The sequence below is a fragment of the Dermochelys coriacea genome, chromosome 17 (assembly GCF_009764565.3).
Source record: "Dermochelys coriacea isolate rDerCor1 chromosome 17, rDerCor1.pri.v4, whole genome shotgun sequence".
In the NCBI taxonomy this organism is placed as follows: Eukaryota; Metazoa; Chordata; order Testudines; family Dermochelyidae; genus Dermochelys; species Dermochelys coriacea.
The window spans coordinates 23462621-23480719 of record NC_050084.1 but is presented as its reverse complement, the minus strand read 5'-3'; the positions used below and the strand labels follow the sequence as shown (position 1 = coordinate 23480719).

Here is an 18099-nt window from a genome sequence, read left to right as displayed (position 1 = left end):
CCCTACTTATACATCCCAAAATGCCATTGGCCTTCTTGGCAACAAGGGCACACTGCTGACTCATATCCAGCTTCTCGTCCACTGTCACCCCTAAGTCCTTTTCCGCAGAACTGCTGCCGAGCCATTCGGTCCCTAGTCTGTAGCGGTGCATTGGATTCTTCCATCCTAAGTGCAGGACCCTGCATTTATCCTTATTGAACCTCATTAGATTTCTTTTGGCCCAATCCTCCAATTTGTCTAGGTCCTTCTGTATCCTATCCCTCCCCTCCAGCGTATCTACCACTCCTCCCAGTTTAGTATCATCCGCAAATTTGCTGAGAGTGCAATCCACACCATCCTCCAGATCATTTATGAAGATATTGAACAAAACGGGCCCCAGGACCGACCCCTGGGGCACTCCACTTGACACCGGCTGCCAACTAGACATGGAGCCATTGATCACTACCCGTTGAGCCCGACAATCTAGCCAGCTTTCTACCCACCTTATAGTGCATTCATCCAGCCCATACTTCCTTAACTTGCTGACAAGAATGCTGTGGGAGACCGTGTCAAAAGCTTTGCTAAAGTCAAGAAACAATACATCCACTGCTTTCCCTTCATCCACAGAACCAGTGATCTCATCATAAAAGGCGATTAGATTAGTCAGGCATGACCTTCCCTTGGTGAATCCATGCTGACTGTTCCTGATCACTTTCCTCTCCTCTAAGTGCTTCAGGATTGATTCTTTGAGGACCTGCTCCATGATTTTTCCAGGGACTGAGGTGAGGCTGACCGGCCTGTAGTTCCCAGGATCCTCCTTCTTCCCTTTTTTAAAGATGGGCACTACATTAGCCTTTTTCCAGTCATCCGGGACTTCCCCCGTTCGCCACGAGTTTTCAAAGATAATGGCCAAGGGCTCTGCAATCACAGCCGCCAATTCCTTCAGCACTCTCGGATGCAATTCGTCCGGCCCCATGGACTTGTGCACGTCCAGCTTTTCTAAATAGTCCCTAACCACCTCTATCTCTACAGAGGGCTGGCCATCTCTTCCCCATTTTGTGTTGCCCAGCACAGCAGTCTGGGAGCTGACCTTGTTAGTGAAAACAGAGGCAAAAAAAGCATTGAGTACATTAGCTTTTTCCACATCCTCTGTCACTAGCTTGCCTCCCTCATTCAGTAAGGGGCCCACACTTTCCTTGGCTTTCTTCTTGTTGCCAACATACCTGAAGAAACCCTTCTTGTTACTCTTGACATCTCTTGCTAGCTGCAGCTCCAGGTGCGATTTGGCCCTCCTGATATCTTTCCTACATGCCCGAGCAATATTTTTATACTCTTCCCTGGTCATATGTCCAAGCTTCCACTTCTTGTAAGCTTCTTTTTTATGTTTAAGATCCGCTAGGATTTCACCATTAAGCCAAGCTGGTCGCCTGCCATATTTACTATTCTTTCGACTCATCGGGATGGTTTGTCCCTGTAACCTCAACAGGGATTCCTTGAAATACAGCCAGCTCTCCTGTACTCCCTTCCCTTTCATGTTAGTCCCCCAGGGGATCCTGGCCATCTGTTCCCTGAGGGAGTCAAAGTCTGCTTTCCTGAAGTCCAGGGTCCGTATCCTGCTGCTTACCTTTCTTCCCTGCGTCAGGATCCTGAACTCAACCAACTCATGGTCACTGCCTCCCAGATTCCCATCCACTTTTGCTTCCCCCACTAATTCTACCCGGTTTGTGAGCATCCTTATTGAATCAATCATCCTTATTGAAGACTGAGGCAAAACCCAACAAAGGGCCTGAATGACACATGGTTGACTCCTTAAGGTGTTTAGGCACCTAAAGATGCAGATAAGTGCTTAATGAGAGTTAGGCACCTGACCTAGGTGCTTGGCACATATTTCCTGGGGCAAACTGCAATTGTGGCCACAACTCAGAGAAGTGAGCTGTAGCTCACGAAAGCTTATGCTCAAATAAGTTTGCTAGTCTCTAAGGTACCACAAGTCCTCCTTTTCTTTTTGCGAATACAGACTAACACGGCTGCTACTCTGAAATCAGAGAACTGGGTAATTCTGAGGAAGTGAGTTCCCATGGACACAGCAAGGAACATACTGAGAAGGAGACCACCAGTCTTAAGGACCTGCTGCAATGTTTCTTCAGGTGGTGTAAGCAGAAGAGTAACCAAGAGAGACACGCGTCAAATCATTGGGATTTTAATTCCTTCAGCTAAGGCTGGTGCTGGGGCTGGCACTCAGCCCTGCAGTGAGCACCATGGCAGAGAGGAGAGGGCTCCCACAGGGTTCCACCTCCTTATTTCCAGTTCTGCCAAATTCACCTTGACTCCAGCATCTTTTCTGCCTTGAAACTGGACTTCGCTTTTGAGGAGATTCTGGTTCCTCTCTCCACTCTGCCCCTCTCAACTTGCTTTGCTTTAAGAGGACACTGCAGTGATTATTACTACTGCCTTAGACAGCTGCCAAGAACTTACTTAGGCCTTGTCTGCACAGAAGTTTTGCACCTATTTCACTGGCATGGTTTTTCTACTATACAATTAAATTGGTGCAGAACCTGAGTGCAAACAACACTTTATAAGAACATATAAGTTACACAAGGGAATGATAAAGCTGTGTTTAGAATAGCAGAAAGCTGCAGTGCTGTGAACTGGGCAGCCCTGTAATCCTTGGGTGCTGCCATCTTGATCACTCTAAAAAGAATCAACCAGTTGTTATGGTGTCACAGCAGGAAGACCAGAGAGACAGGAGCCTGCAGTCAGAGTTACTGGGGACAGTGACAGGAGATTGCCACAGCTCTGTATCTGACAAGAAATGTAAATAGTCCGTGGCTGCACACACTAAGCCAGCCCTCTGCTCCTGATAAAATACAAATCTCCCTTCCAAAGCTCTGTGGAAACTCCTTCTGTTCCCTGTGGTGCTGCCTCCAGCTCTGCTTTCCCCACTGTGTGTGGATGAAGGAGTTCTGGCTGGCCATACGGCTGCTTCCTGAGCCCCTATTTCGTATTTAAATAGTTTCCAGATAGGGGACATACAAGAACGAATTACAAGAGCTTTAGCCATGTCTGAAGCTGGAATAAGTGAGGAGAAACTGCTTGTATCCCATTATATTTCCCTTTCCAAAGGCGGTGTCCCTAAGCCTTCTCTGCCCGCAGTCTGGGTACTCCAGGTCCAGCCTAGAAAGTTCCCTGGCTGAGTTTGCGCTGAGATGGTGCGGGGTCCTGAGCATGGGGCCAAGCTTCTCCCCTGCAAGTGGATTCTGGGTCTCACTAGCCAAGAACTGGCTCTGCCCAGTTTTTGTCTCACTCAAGATTATAAGGACCAGACCCAACGTCCACCCGACCCTGACATGCTGAGCTCTGTGGAAAAACCTGCTTCTAAAAGAACGGCACAGGCTCTGCCTGGGACAGGGGATGGGCCCATCAGCCATATCTCTGCTCCTACAGGCCTGAACCGTGACCATTGCTTGCTCAGAGCGTAAGGCAGAGGGGTGGTCAGAAAAGGTGCAAGTCATGTTCGGGGACTCTGCACCAGTGGCCATCTGGCAGCAGGTTAGTTTCTCCTAATTTCATTTGGGGATTTGGCTAGTTCTATTCCACTAATTCCATCTGAGGTTTAGTTCTGAGCCAATCAGTCCATGCAGGGACAGCTGTTGATTTCCTTACACATATCGGGGAGTAGGTACTCACATGAATAGACTTCAGTGGAAATAGGGGGCTCTGAGCTTGGCCAATACTCCTGCTGCTTTGCTGCTGTCGGTGCTCTCATGTTAACCTGCTCTGGCTAGTGTCCAAGGCACACCCTCTGTGCCCGCAGCAACCCAGCAGGACAGGGACAGGCCGACAGCAGAAATTTTCAGTGCAAAGCGGCTTTGCTTGGCAAGGGAGTTCAGCCAGACCACAGGGACAAATAGACCCACAACTGGCCCCTCACGATATAGAATAAAAATGAGGGTCTCTGCATTATCCTAAACATGAATCCCACAACAACTGCCCTCCTGGCTTCCTGGTTGGATTCTTACATTACCCCCTCACAGCACTGCTAGCATTTCACTCACACACCTAGCCCCTTTGGGAGCTGGTGAAGCAACTTGCAATTATTATTCATGCTATTAATTACTGGTATTTTGGTAAGCCAAGGAGGCCCAGACAGGCTCAGGGCCCCATTGTGCTGAGCATTATATGCACACAGAACAAAGAAACAGACCCTGCTCCAAAGAGCTTGCAAGCAGCCCTACCAGCTGATACCCAAATAAGAGTATGTCACAGCTCCTGTGCAATCCCAAAATTGCTAGCCTGTGCTAGCCTCTCAGGAATTCAGCATAGCCTGAGGTGGAACTAGCACTCTAACCTTGCCCCCAGGGTCTGTCTACATTATGTAGTAAACCTTGGTCCATGTGACCCGTGCTTGCAAACCTGTTCTTTGCAAGACTCACGTGTGAGTACCCACAATGTATTGCTATACATGCCTCATACCTGTGCCAGCAGCTCCATACTGTGGTACGCAGCTGTGTCAGAAGCTGTGGCTTCTGGGGAGCGTATCCTAGGGTTCTTAGCACCCTTACTAGCTCCAGAGCTTGATTTGTGATGTATTGTGGGAGAACTTGTCTGTCCCTCCCATGGCTTGCCTGAAGTGTTTTTAGCCTGCCAACACATCCAGCTGAGCCATTTTGCATATTCCCTGCAACAGGAGTCAGCAACGTGGCTCCAGCACTGGTGGAAGACCTTTTCCTGGTTGCAATTTCCTTGCTATTTAAGGATTCAGGCAGAGCATCTGTGAGGTGCTGGTGGAGATTTCAATGGCAGTATTTGTCCTGTTGAAGGCAGCTCTGAGAGGAGAGTACAGCCATGGCATCCACAGCCCAGTTGATGCAGCTGATGCCTGCTGCCAGTGCTGCAGACACTCCATAGGTAGCAGCTCCTGGAGCAGGGCCACAAGCACAGACTGATGGGATCACATTGTTCTGTGGACCTGGTATGACCAACAGATGCTCCAGAAATTTTGCATGAAGAAGCAGATGTTCCTGGACCTGTACGAGCACCATGCACCGACCTTTCAGCACCAGGGCACACATGAGGGAAGCCATACCCGTCCATAAGCAGGTTGCTATAGCCATCTGGAAGCTGGCTACTCCAGACTGCTACCGGTCGATGGCAAACCAGTATGTTGTTGGCAAGTAAACTGGGGGGGTTCAGGTGTTGGAATCTTACAAGAAGATCAGGACTGTGGTTTACCCGAAAGTGGTGGGCATAAACAATGCTACTGAAATAAGTGCCAGCTTTGAGAGACTGCATGGGGGTATTGATGGGACTTATGTGCCCATAACTTTTTCTCCAAAAGGAGCAAATGAGTACATAACTATAAAGGGTAATACTCCATCATTATGCAGGCTTTGGTCAACCACAGAGACAGGTTCATCGCCAATGTGGGATGTACTGGCAAGGTGCATGATGCCAGTTTTTTTCAAAGATCAGGACTTCACCTTCATAAACAAGCAGGGACCTTACTCCCTCTCGATGACATTGTTATAAATGGAGTCTGTCTCCACTGTTATTCTAGGGCAGTGACTCTCAGCCTTTCCAGACTACTGTGCCCCTTTCAGGAGTCTGATTTGTCTTGTGTACCCCCCAAGTTTTACGTCACTTAAAAACTACTTGCTTACAAAATCAGATATAAAAATACAAAAGTGTCACAGCATGCTAGTACTGAAAAATGCTTATTTTCTCACTTTCACCATATAATTATAAAATAAATCAATTGGAATATAAATATTGTACTTACATTTTATAGAGAAGTATAAACAAGTCATTGTATGAAATTATAATTTATACTGACTTGGCAAGTGCTTTTTATGTAGCCTGTTGTAAAACTAGGCAAATATCTAGATGAGTTGATCCTGGAAGACCTCTGAGTGCCCCTGGGGTACGCATAGATTCATAGTTTCATAGATACTAAGGTCAGAAGGGACCATTCTGATCATCTAGTCTGACCTCCTGCACAGCGCAGGCCACAGAATCTCACCCACCCACTCCTATGAAAAACCTCACCCATGTCTGAGCTATTGAAGTCCTTAAATCATGGTTCAAATACTTCAAGGAGCAGAGAAGCCTCCCTCAAGTCAACCATGTCCCATACTACAGAGGAAGGCGAAAAACCTCCAGGGCCTCTCCAATCTGCCCTGGAGGAAAATTCCTTCCCGACCCCAAATATGACGATCAGCTAAACCCTGAGCATATGGGCAAGATTCACCAGCCAGATACCCAGGAAAGAATTTTCTATAGTAACTCAGATCCCATCCATCTAATATCCCATCTCAGGGGATTTGGCCTATTTACCCTGAATATTTAAAGATCAATTACTTACCAAAATCCCATTATCCCATCATACCATCTCCTCCATAAACTTATCGAGTAGAATCTTAAAGCCAGATAGATCTTTTGCCCCCACTGCTTCCCTTGGAAGGCTATTCCAAAACTTCACTCCTCTGATGGTTAAAAACCTTCGTCTGATTTCAAGTCTAAACTTCCTGGTGGCCAGTTTATACCCATTTGTTCTTGTGTCCACATTGGTGCTGAGCTGAAATAATTCCTCTCCCTCTCCTGTATTTATCCCTCTGATATATTTATAGAGAGCAATCATATCTCCCCTCAACCTTCTTTTAGTTAGGCTAAACAAGCCAAGCTCCTTAAGTCTCCTTTCATAAGACAAGTTTTCCATTCCTCGGATCATCCTAGTAGCCCTTCTCTGTACCTGCTCCAGTTTGAATTCATCCTTTTTAAACATGGGAGACCAGAATTGCACACAGTATTCTAGGTGAGGTCTCACCAGTGCCTTGTATAACGGTACTAAAACCTCCTTATCCCTACTGGAAATGCCTCTCCTGATGCATCCCAAAACCGCATTAGCTTTTTTCACAGCCATATCACATTGGCAGCTCATAGTCATCCTATGAACAACCAATACTCCAAGGTCCTTTTCCTCTTCCGTTATTTCTAATTGATGCGTCCCCAACTTATAGCTAAAATTCTTGTTATTAATCCCTAAATGCATAACCTTACACTTCTCACTATTAAATTTCATCCTATTACTATTACTCCAGTTTACAAGGTAATCCAGATCCTCCTGTATAATATCCCGATCCTTCTCCGAATTGGCAATACCTCCCAGCTTTGTATCATCTGCAAACTTTATTAGCACACTCCCACTTTTTGTGCCAAGGTCAGTAATAAAAAGATTAAATAAGATTGGTCCCAAAACCGATCCCTGAGGAACTCCACTGGTAACCTCCCTCCAACCTGACAGTTCGCCTTTCAGTAGGACCCGTTGCAGTCTCCCCTTTAACCAGTTCCTTATCCACCTTTTGATGTTCATATTGATCCCCATCTTCTCCAATTTAACTAATAATTCCCCATGTGGCACGGTATCAAATGCCTTACTGAAATCTAGGTAAATTAGATCCACTGCATTTCCTTTATCTAAAAAATCTGTTACTTTTTCAAAAAAGGAGATTAGGTTGGTTTGGCACGATCTACCTTTTGTAAAACCATGTTGTATTTTGTCCCATTTACCATTGACTTCAATGTCCTTAACTAATTTCTCCTTCAAAGTTTTTTCCAGGACCTTGCATACTACAGATGTCAAACTAACTGGCCTGTAGTTACCCGGATCACTTTTTTTTCCTTTCTTAAAAATAGGAACTATATTAGCAATTGTCCAATCATTCGGTACTATTCCTGAGTTTACAGATGCATTAAAAATTCTTGCTAATGGGCTTGCAATTTCAGGTGCCAATTCCTTTAATATTCTTGGATGAAGATTATCTGGGCCCCCCGATTTAGTCCCATTAAGCTGTTTCAGTTTCGCTTCTACCTCTGATATGGTAATATCTACCTCTATATCCTCCTTCCCATTTGTCATGCTACCATTATCCCCAAGATCCTCTTTAGCCTTATTAAAGACTGAGGCAAAGTATTTGGTTAGATATTGGGCCATGCCTAGATTATCTTTAACCTCCACTCCATCCTCAGTGTTAAGCGGCCCCACTTCTTCCTTCTTAGTTTTCTTCTTATTTATATGGCTATAGAACCTTTTACTATTGGTTTTAATTCCCTTTGCAAGGTCCAACTCTACTCGACTTTTAGCCTGTCTCACTTGATCCCTACATGTTCTGACCTCAATTAGGTAGCTTTCCTTGCTGATCCCTCCCATCTTCCACTCCCTGTATGCTTTCTGCTTCTTCTTAATCACCTCTCTAAGATGCTTGCTCATCCAGCTTGGTCTACAACTCCTTCCTATGAATTTTTTCCCCTTTCTTGGGATACAGGCTTCCGATAGCTTCTGCAGTTTTGATTTAAAGTAATCCCAGGCCTCCTCTACCTTTAGATCCATAAGTTCTTCAGTCCAATCCACTTCCCTAACTAATTTCCTTAATTTTTGAAAGTCAGCCCTTTTGAAATCAAAAACCCTAGTTGCAGATTTATTTTTGTTAATCCTTCCATTTAGTTTGAACTGAATTAGCTCATGATCACTTGAGCCAAGATTGTCCCCTACAACCATTTCTTCTATGAGGTCCTCGCTACTCACCAAAATTAAATCTAAAATGGCATCCCCTCTAGTCGGTTCAGCAACTACTTGATGAAGGAATCCATCAGCTATCGCATCTAGGAAAATCTGAGCCCTATTATTATTACTAGCACTGGTCCTCCAGTCTATATCTGGGAAGTTAAAGTCTCCCATGATCACGCAGTTTCCATTAGTATTTACTTTATTAAAGACATTAAAAAGGGCTCTATCCATATCCAAATTAGATCCCGGAGGTCTATAGCACACCCCAAGCACTATCGTAGGAGAGGCTTTACTAGTTTTCTTCCCCAATGTAATTTTTGCCCAGACAGACTCTGTCTTATCCATTGCATCGCTTCTTATTTCTTTACATTCTACCTTATCATTGATATACAATGCTACTCCACCCCCTTTACCTTTGTTTCTGTCTTTCCTAAAGAGCACATACCCTTCAATACCTGTAGTCCAGTCATGACTACTATTCCACCATGTTTCTGTTATCCCTATACCTGGTTGAGAACCACTCTTCTAGGGGGCCTCACGTATCCCCTTCTGCCAGGGTGTGATGGGGTGTACAAACTCCACACTGGGTAACAAGGGGTTAAGGAACTGCTCTGGGTCCAGCTAGCCACGCCCCACTACACCTGTAGGAAATACACCAACTGGAGGAGGAGTTAAAAGGCAGGGGAGAAGCTCACTTGGAGCAGACCAGGGAAGAGAGTAGACCTGCAACTCCAGCAGAGCAAAGCTGAGGGAAGACAGAATTTGTCCCTTAGATAACTGCCCAAAGGTCCTTTCCTGAGGAAAGGGAGGACCTGCTGCAGGAACAGCCTGAGAGAGGAGCAGGGGAAAGCCCTAAGACTGTAATGGATGGACTATAAGGTGGATAGAAAGCTTGCTAGATTGTCAGGCTCAATGGGTAGTGATCAATGGTTTGGTGTCTAGTTGGCTGCCACTATCAAATGGAGTGCCCCAGGTGTCGGTCCTGGGGCTGATTTTGTTCAACATCTTTTATTAAGGATCTGGATGATGGGATTAATTGCACCCTCAGCAAGTTTGCAGATGACACTAAACTGGGTGAGAAGTAGATACGATGGAGGGTAAGGATAGGGTGCAGAGTGACCTATACAAATTGGAGAATTGGGCCAAAAGAAATCTGATGAAGTTCAACAAGGACAAGTCTGCAGAGTTCTGCATTTAGGAAGGAAGAATCCCATGCCCAGCTACAGACTGGGGACCGACTGGCTAAGCAGCCGTTCTGCAGAAAAGGATCTGGGGATTACAGTGGATGAGAAGCTGAATATGAGTCAACAGTGTGCCCTTGTTGCCAAGAAAGCCAATGGCATATTGGGCTGTATTAGTAGGAACATTGCCAGCAGACTGAGGGACGTGATCATTCCCCTCTATTCAGCGTTGGTGAGGCCTCATCTGGAGTACTGTGTCCAGTTTTGGGGGCTGGAGCACATGATTTATGAGGAGAGGCTGAGGGAACTGGGATTATTTAGTCTGCAGAAGAGAAGAATGAGGTGGGATTAAATAGCTGCTTTCAAGTACCTGAAAGGGGGTTCCAAATAGGATGGGTCTAGACTGTTCTCAGTGGTACCAGATGATAGAACAAGGAGTAATGGTCTCAAGTTGCAGTGGGGGAGGTTTAGGTTGGACATTAGGAAAAACTTTTTCACTAGGAGGGTAGCGGAGCACTGGAATGAGTTACCTAGGGAGGTGGTGGAATCTCCATCTTTAGAGGTTTTTAAGGTCCAGCTTGACAAAGTCTTGGCTGGGATGATTTAGTTGGATTGGTCCTGCTTTGAGCAGGGGATTGGACTAGATGACCTCCTGAGGTCTCTTCCAACCCTAATATTCTATGATTCTGTGACTGAGCTGGCCCAGAAGGGGGGCCATGCCACGGCAGAGAGAGAGAGAGAGAGAGAGAACACTACCCCAGTACAGGCAGCAGCCAGAAAGTGCTTTTGTGTCTTCGCACTGCCTAGAGCCAGACGGCGATGTTGGGACAATTGCAGGAAGGGGGGAGTGATAGGAAGTTGTCCAGGGAGGGTGGTCTTAAGCAACCCTTGTTGTCAGATCACTGACAACCCTCAAAGGGCCCTGGGTCAGAGCCTGGTGGAGCGGGAGGGCTCACACTCCCCTACCCAACAACCCCCAGCAAGTCATGGGTCTAAGCCCTGACCACTAGGTCGCTCCCCTATCAACTACCCCTTGAGGGAGGATCATTACACATGGTTTGACTTGAGAGGCCTGACAAAGAAGGTTCAGTTACATGCTCAGTAGCTGTGTGATGGTGGTGGAATGCACATTTGGAAGGTTGAAGTCAAGATGCTGCTGCCTTCAGAACCATTTGGATGCCAGTGTTGTCAATACCAGCTGCATTATTGTGCTCCGCTGTGCACCGCACAATGTATGCAAGATGAAAGGTGAACCGATTAACCAGGAGTGGACTTAAGGCACTGTTGGATTGAAGGAATGTTACACGCAATCAGAAAATGCACCTATCACTATGGGGCAGGATCCCCATGTGCCAGGGACAGCAGTGATGGTTTGTGCACCCACATGATGTATTTCCAGGGTGCTAAGGATAATGGAGAATGAAGTAATATAGTTACTCTACACTTAAATTACCCCACACTTATCCTCTTGATTTTTAAGCCAATCTCATGATTTTTGAATTCTTGAGGTTGGCAATACTCTTATTCATACAAATTAGTACAAGTTTTCTATCACAATATTCATTGCAACAGGCTTCATGGGCACAGCAAAGCAAGGTGCAAAACAACTTGCCATCACATGCCTCTTCCAAGACTGGGGGCTGGCATTCCAAAATAAGGGGGAAAGCTTTTATCATTGTTACCATGGAGACTGGACTAAGAACAATAACTACTTGTGTTAATTTTCTCAGCTTCTCCAACTCCTCCACCTAAAGTACACTGACTCTCAAGGACAGTCTCTCATACATTAGTACATAGAAATTCATTCATTACATTTTATTTATGAATATAACAGTTTGATCAAAGGGACTAGCTCTGATTTTGGTGACCCTGGTGAGGAAACGTATTTAAATGGGTGGCACTAGATTCACACTTGGGTGACAGAGAGCAGAATGTTGCCTGTAGTCTAAAAGGTTTAGACAGACAATAAGGGAGCCTTTGAACTTCAGCAGGGAACTCTACCTTGTTACGTTCCAAGTGTGGCAGCTACCAGCAGAGAGCAATAATAAAGGAGTGGATTAGGCTCGTTTCACCCAGAGCCATATGCTGCCGCACTCCTTCTGATCTCGCTTAAATCTCGTTCTCACCACATGGTCTCATACATAATTACATAAGACTCACATAACAAAGAAGCACTCGTGCAGGAAGTGAACCTGCCCTAGAGTTCTCTCTAGCTTGCACACAAGCTTCATCAGCCCCCAGGCCAAGAGACAGACATGGCAGCTCAGTTTACAGGGCCCCTCGTGTTCCATTAGGTTCCAGAGAACGGGCCAGATAAGTGCAATGGTTTCAGTGATCAGATCTGAGCATGTCCAGGATAGCTGGGTTCCTGCTAATAGCTCAACCTGTGGTGGAACTGCCTTGTGTTTTTTGCTGCACTGGTTTGGTAACAAAGCAGCTATGTGGCTCTTGGCCCAGGCAGGTTATGGAAACACTTGCATGCTACAGCACCCAAGAGCTATGGGCTGGAAGAACAGATCAGGGGCAGAGGAATAGCTCAGTGGTTTAAGCATTGGCCTGGGGGTCAGGGTTGAGAGTTCAATCCTTGAGGGGACCATTTAGGGATCTGGGGCAAAAATTGGGGATTGGTCCTGTTTTGAGCAGGACTAGATGACCTCCTGAGGTCCCTTCCAACCCTGATAGTCTATGATTCTATGATCAGGCCACAGCAAGCTTTGGACAGGCCTGGTGGGGAAAGGGAACGCCTACAGGAAGGGCTCCGGGGGTGAAAGTACAATTCCCTCCTGCTCCAGTCAAAGGCACATGGTGCAAGGCCCCAGGGGACTCCCATAACAATGAGCCATACAAGCGCTACAGTGACAGTCAGTGACCCACACACTGCTGTCCCTGTGGGGCTGAGTCAGTCAAGGGGTTGGCTGCTTGCCCACAGGGAAGAGAGGAAGTCCAGGCCTCTCCCACCAGCATTCTGTTCCCAGGGCCCTACCAGCCCCAGGGAGGATCCTCTGCATTTCCTAGGGTTGTAACTGGTTTCCTGGCCCTTGCCAGCATCACCAGGCCCAGTGCAGCAGTGGAGCTGGGCCCCTCCAGGTCTGAACAAGGGTATCACTGAGGCCTGAAGGGCTTGTGCTCCCTACCTCCCAAAAGAAACAACGAGTGAGGCCCAGTGTTGCTGGGCCGGTGTTCTAGGGAAAGAGAGAAAGGCCCAGCCCTGTCTAATCTGGGGCTGGGGGTGGTTAGTGCCATCTGGCTCTTACAGAGCTAAACACCAAGCGGGGAAACCCTCACTGCCCAGTAGCCTAGTGCAAAGGGACTGTAGGCCTCCCCTGGCAACGCTCCTGCCTCAGGGAGCCCCCCCTCCAGAGCCACCTGCCACCGCAGGAGCCTCTGTCAAGGGCAAGAGAAAGTTTGGCCTGGCTCTTACGAAGTCTGTACTGTTCCTCCGCTGGGGCTGGGCCCATCCAGGCCAAGGCAGATTGGGACACAAACAAGCAGGCCTCTGCGCTTCCCAAATCAGTGCTGGTGGCCCAGCAGGTTTAGGATCTGGAAGGCCTTGTCCTGAATGCTGAGGTGAGTCAGGGGGTGGAGGTGACACTCCCTCCCTGACCCCATGGGAGCTGGCCTTGTCTCCACCATGTGAGCCTGGCATGAGCCGCCTGGCATTGCCACTCACCCCCCCAAATGTTCCTCCATGCCCCCATAAGGGGGTGTGCCCCACAATTTGAAAACCTGCTGTAGGTATTTTACCTTTCATAGCCCATCCCCACAGTGCCCTTGGCACACTATCCCCCACCAGTCTCAAAGTTGCCTGGAAATTAAGGTAGCTTGTTTAAATCATTAATAAAAATTGTACAATGGGCCTGTCCCAATACTGAGCCCCATGAAACTCCCCTCCTCCTGAGCCTCCAGGAGGGGCACCCCCCACTCCGGCCCTCTAACCAGCCCTTTACCTAACTAAGTGCTGTAGCATCATACCCAGGGGTAGTTGCTGTGTGACCTAGACTATCATGTGCGGCTTTAGGTAATTCTTTGGGCAGCCCAGATGATGCTGATTGATGCTTCCTATTATTTTATTTTATTAGCTGAGGGAAACTGTCAGAGGCCCTGCCAGGTGGGGCCATCATACTGGGTGCAGTACAGGCACAGTTCCTGCTCCAGCGAGCTTGGGGGCATGGTGTAAGGAAATGGGACAAATGGGCATTCCAAGCTGGCAGAGGGAGGCAGTGGGGGGCGGGGGGTGGGGGGAAGGTGAAAAGAGAGCAAAGCCAGTAAGTTGAGAGGGGCGGTGTTCTGCAGGGCTTTGAATGGGAGGCCAAAGAGCCTCATGGAGGCTGCAAGGAGGAGGGTGACCTGGAGAGGCAGGGATGAGAAATGAGGTGGCAGTACGTGGAACCAATTGAATTCATTGGCAAGTTTTCTAGGAGCAAATAATTGAATCATCAATCAAAAATGTAATTATTTGATTTTTTTTTTTGTATCCTTAACATGGAAGGAAGAGGAAGGCAAAGCCCTCGGGGAGTGAAATAGCCCTGATTGGGACAGGAGGTCTCTGGGAAGCGTAGGGAGAGAGGGAATTGAGAGATCTCCATTAGGAGAGGTGTAAGTTAGGGGCCTGGGTGACTGTAATTTATTTTCTTTCCATTATATGGTTGGCCTTAATCATGTCCTTCCAGAGTTTGGGGTGGCAGGGATGCTGGTTTCATTCTATTCTGATCCATGAGCACAGCAGGGATTGCTGCAATGGACAAGCTGGTGCAGGTCTGCTTTGTTCTTTCTCTGCCAGTTTTGTGGCTGCAGCAGATGTTCACAGTTGTTTCTTTTTTATTTTTCATTCCTTGTTTCCTTACTCTAGGAATTTTTCCCATTGCACTCTTCTCTGGCAAATTTCAGAGTAGCAACCGTGTTAGTCTGTATTCACAAAAAGTCTTTAGTCTCTAAGGTGCCACAAGTCCTCCTTTTCTTTCTCTGGCAAAGTCTCACTCCCATTTTGAAGGAACATAGGAATTCCAAGCCTGGCTCACAACTGAGGTCCATCCAATACAGTGCCCTTTGTCTGACAGTGGCCAGTACTGTGCTTCAGAGGAAGCTACAGAAATCCCACAGTAGCAGCTGCAGAATACTCTGTACCCATGAATGTGTCATCCTGATCCCTCAAAGTCAGAGATTGGCGTCAGCCCTGAACCAGAAGGGTGTATCTCCTGGGGTTCTCTCTTTTCCAAAACTCTTCTTTTAGCATTAACTATTGTGACTCTGGATGCTCTTGTAATACAGATACATGTCTAGTCCTTTGAACCTTGATAAATTCTTGGCTTCAATAATTTCCTGTGGCAGTGAGTTCCACAGTTTAATTATGTATTGGGTGAAAAAGTATTTCCTTTTCTCAGTTTTAAATTTGCTGCCTTTCAATGTTATCAAATGCCCCCCTTGTTCTCATGTTCTCTTCTGCTCCCAGTCTATTGTCTCTACACCATTAATTATTACATCTCTTTATTATGTCCCCAATATTGCCAACTCTGTTGATTTTTTTTTGTGAGTCTCACAATATTTGGTATTCTTCTTAAAGCCCCAACATCTAGAGTTGGTTAATTATGTGGGAATCTCAGCTTTCATTAAAAAGTACATTTCTAGCAGCTCTCCTAGTTGCCGAGAAAAGCTTGAAAATTATCTTAGTATAACCTAAAAGCTCAGAAATCAACAGCCGTCAGGCACGTTGCAAGTTATGGCAACCTTTCTGGCCAGAGTAGAGCATGTACTGTCTATGGTGCCACCCACTTTTGCCTCTAGCTCCACCCCCAGTATGCCTCAGTGTCCCCATCTGTAACACGGGGGTGATGATAGTGACCTGGTTCATGGGGAATGGGTGGTTGGAAGAACTGATAGTGGCAAAGCATATTAGGACCTTTGGATGAACGGTTCTGATCACAGCATCTGCTGCTTGTAGGGGATTAAGCCGGCCATTCCAGTTACTGCTGTGGGACCCCTTGAGCTGACTTACCCAGGTCTGACTCACCAGGTCATGGTAACCTCTGCTTTTCTATTCATCCCCCTCCCGCACTGCCGCTCTTGGGCATTCTCCCCACTTAAGAAGTGTTTTGTCCAACTCCAGCCAAACAGCAAAGGCTGGTTAGTGAGTTCAAAGTTTAAAGAGCAGCAGGCTCCTGCCCTACCTCAGGTTTCATTAGACCAGCTCTTGCTGCACTGGGCAATGCACTAGAGTTTGCTGCTTTGTGAAGGAGTTTCTAAGTGAGACCTGATTTGCAAAGACACCTACACCGTCCCTGGGCTAGGCTCCTGGCTGATGGAGCCTCTCTCCCCATATGCTGTCTCAATGGCTGAGATTAGCGGACATGGCCTGGTGTGGTGTTTGTGGGTAGGGATATGGCTTTTTCGGGGCAGACCTGCCTGACCCTGCTGGCCAATGGTGTAAATCCCACCTCGTCACTGGACCAATAGCCTGACCCTGCTCAGCTCCTTGCATGTTGGCTTAGGGATCCCGCACAATACCTAGAGACTAGCAGGATGGTCACAGTGTTTAAAATAAAAACTGACATGCCCATTATGCTCAATGAGATCTGAGTTCCCTCCTCCTTTGTGCCCACAGTTCCACCCGCTGTCTCTGTGTAACACCAGTGAGGATGAGCACACCAGCTCTGGATTTGTCACTATTGTCAAACTCGAACGACCGGATCGAGATCTCCACCCCTGTCTGTCATTGGACAACAAGGTATGTGCATGAACGCTCTGAACGGAAATGGCCTGGGCCCTGATGACTAAAGGGACAGGCAGAAATATAGGGGGATGCAGGATGGGTCTCTGTTCCCTCGGCAGGAGGACTGAGCCAGTTTCTGTTCCCATTGCAGCTGGCCCTGGTATCCAAACTTCATAGCACTTGGGACTGAACAGCCTTGTAAACAGTGTAATGTTTTCATAATCTGCGCCTTGGTTCTTTGGGACAAGTCAGACCCTTAGCCAGCATCACAAGAAAACTCTGCTCCTATCCACAGCTTACCCACTCTCCACCCACTGCTGTCCTTCCACACATACTGTGTGCTCTCCTGCCCGCTCCAGTCAGTTATATGTGCCCAACAGACATCAGACACAGCCACTAGGTCCACACTTCACAGCACAAGGATTTTATTTTGCATCATTTATCCTGTGCACTGAATGAGGCAAGATCCCATGGAAAATATAATCTGTGACCCTGTAATGAAAGCTGGTATTGGAATTCTTTAGCAGAGAAAGGCAGAGCAAGACTCAAGGGCTGGAAGTTAAAGCCAGACAAATCCAAATAGGAAATAAGGCACAAATACCTAATAACGAAGGTGATTAACAGTTGGAACCAATTTGGAAAGAAAGTGGTGGATTCTGTTTCTTGATATCTTCTAATCCAAACTGGACGCCTTTCTGGAAGATGCTTCAGCCGAACACAAGCTATTGGGCCTTATACAGGGTAATGGGGTAAAGTGTGATGGCCTGTACTACACAAGAGGTCAGACCACATGAACTAGTGGTCCCCTCGGGCTTTAAACTCTGTGAATCCAGGATACACACAAGAGGGCAGCGTTAAGGCAGAACAGGGAGATTTATGGCAGCATTTTCTTGAATTTTCAGTGGTTCTGTCTGGAACCTTGACCGCCTCCTAGTTAGTTTTTTATAAGGAATTTATTCTTATTTCACATTTGTGTGCAGCATTGCAGGTGTGCTTTCCACGGTGAGTGAAATGAAGGACCTGCACAGAGAGCTTGCAATGTAGAGACGCCCTATTTTGACAAAAAAGAAAAGGAAGACTTGTGGCACCTTAGAGACTAACGAATTTTAGCATAAGCTTTTGTGAGCTAAAATAAATTTGTTAGTCTCTAAGGTGCCACAAGGACTCCTTTTCTTTTTGCAGATACAGACTAACACGGTTGCCTCTCTGAAACCTATTTTGACAAGTGTCTTTTGCATCCTTCGAATGGACTGTTTCCCTTCTGGAGGGGCTCTGTTTAGCAACTTATTTCTTAGCCATTATGGGCCCTATCCTGCCACCCCTACTCACATGAGGCTGTACCGCAGTCACCAAGGCATCCCTCTGATTTCACTGGAGTAAGGTACTATCAGCATGAGTCAGGGTGGCAGCACTAGGTTTCTGATGTTTATAGCCTGTTTTCTGTAGTTTTACTCTGTCCTCAATGATTAGTGTCTCTTACGTTGTTCTTAGCTGTAAGAAGGGGAGTTACACCTTTCTGTTCCTCACCTGCTCAGCTCAGGAGTTGGGTGCTGCCCCTTTTCTTTCCCGCTTGGCCTCTTTCAGTGGGTCCTTTGCCACTAGACACTGAATATCTCGTAGAAATGCAGAGAACACCTCTTGGCTTCAGTAGGAAGGAGAAGGCATCTTAG

General features: G+C 46.9%; 1 protein-coding gene across 1 annotated transcript in view; it reads left to right on the top strand.

Annotated features, from left to right (window-relative positions):
• Window positions 1-18099, top strand: part of RNF43 (ring finger protein 43) — a 140384-nt gene that overhangs the window by 69496 nt on the left and 52789 nt on the right. Inside the window, exon 2 of the mRNA XM_038375769.2 lies at window positions 16322-16444. Coding sequence (XP_038231697.1) covers window positions 16322-16444 — 123 coding nt within the window. The remainder of the gene's footprint in view (window positions 1-16321; window positions 16445-18099) is intronic.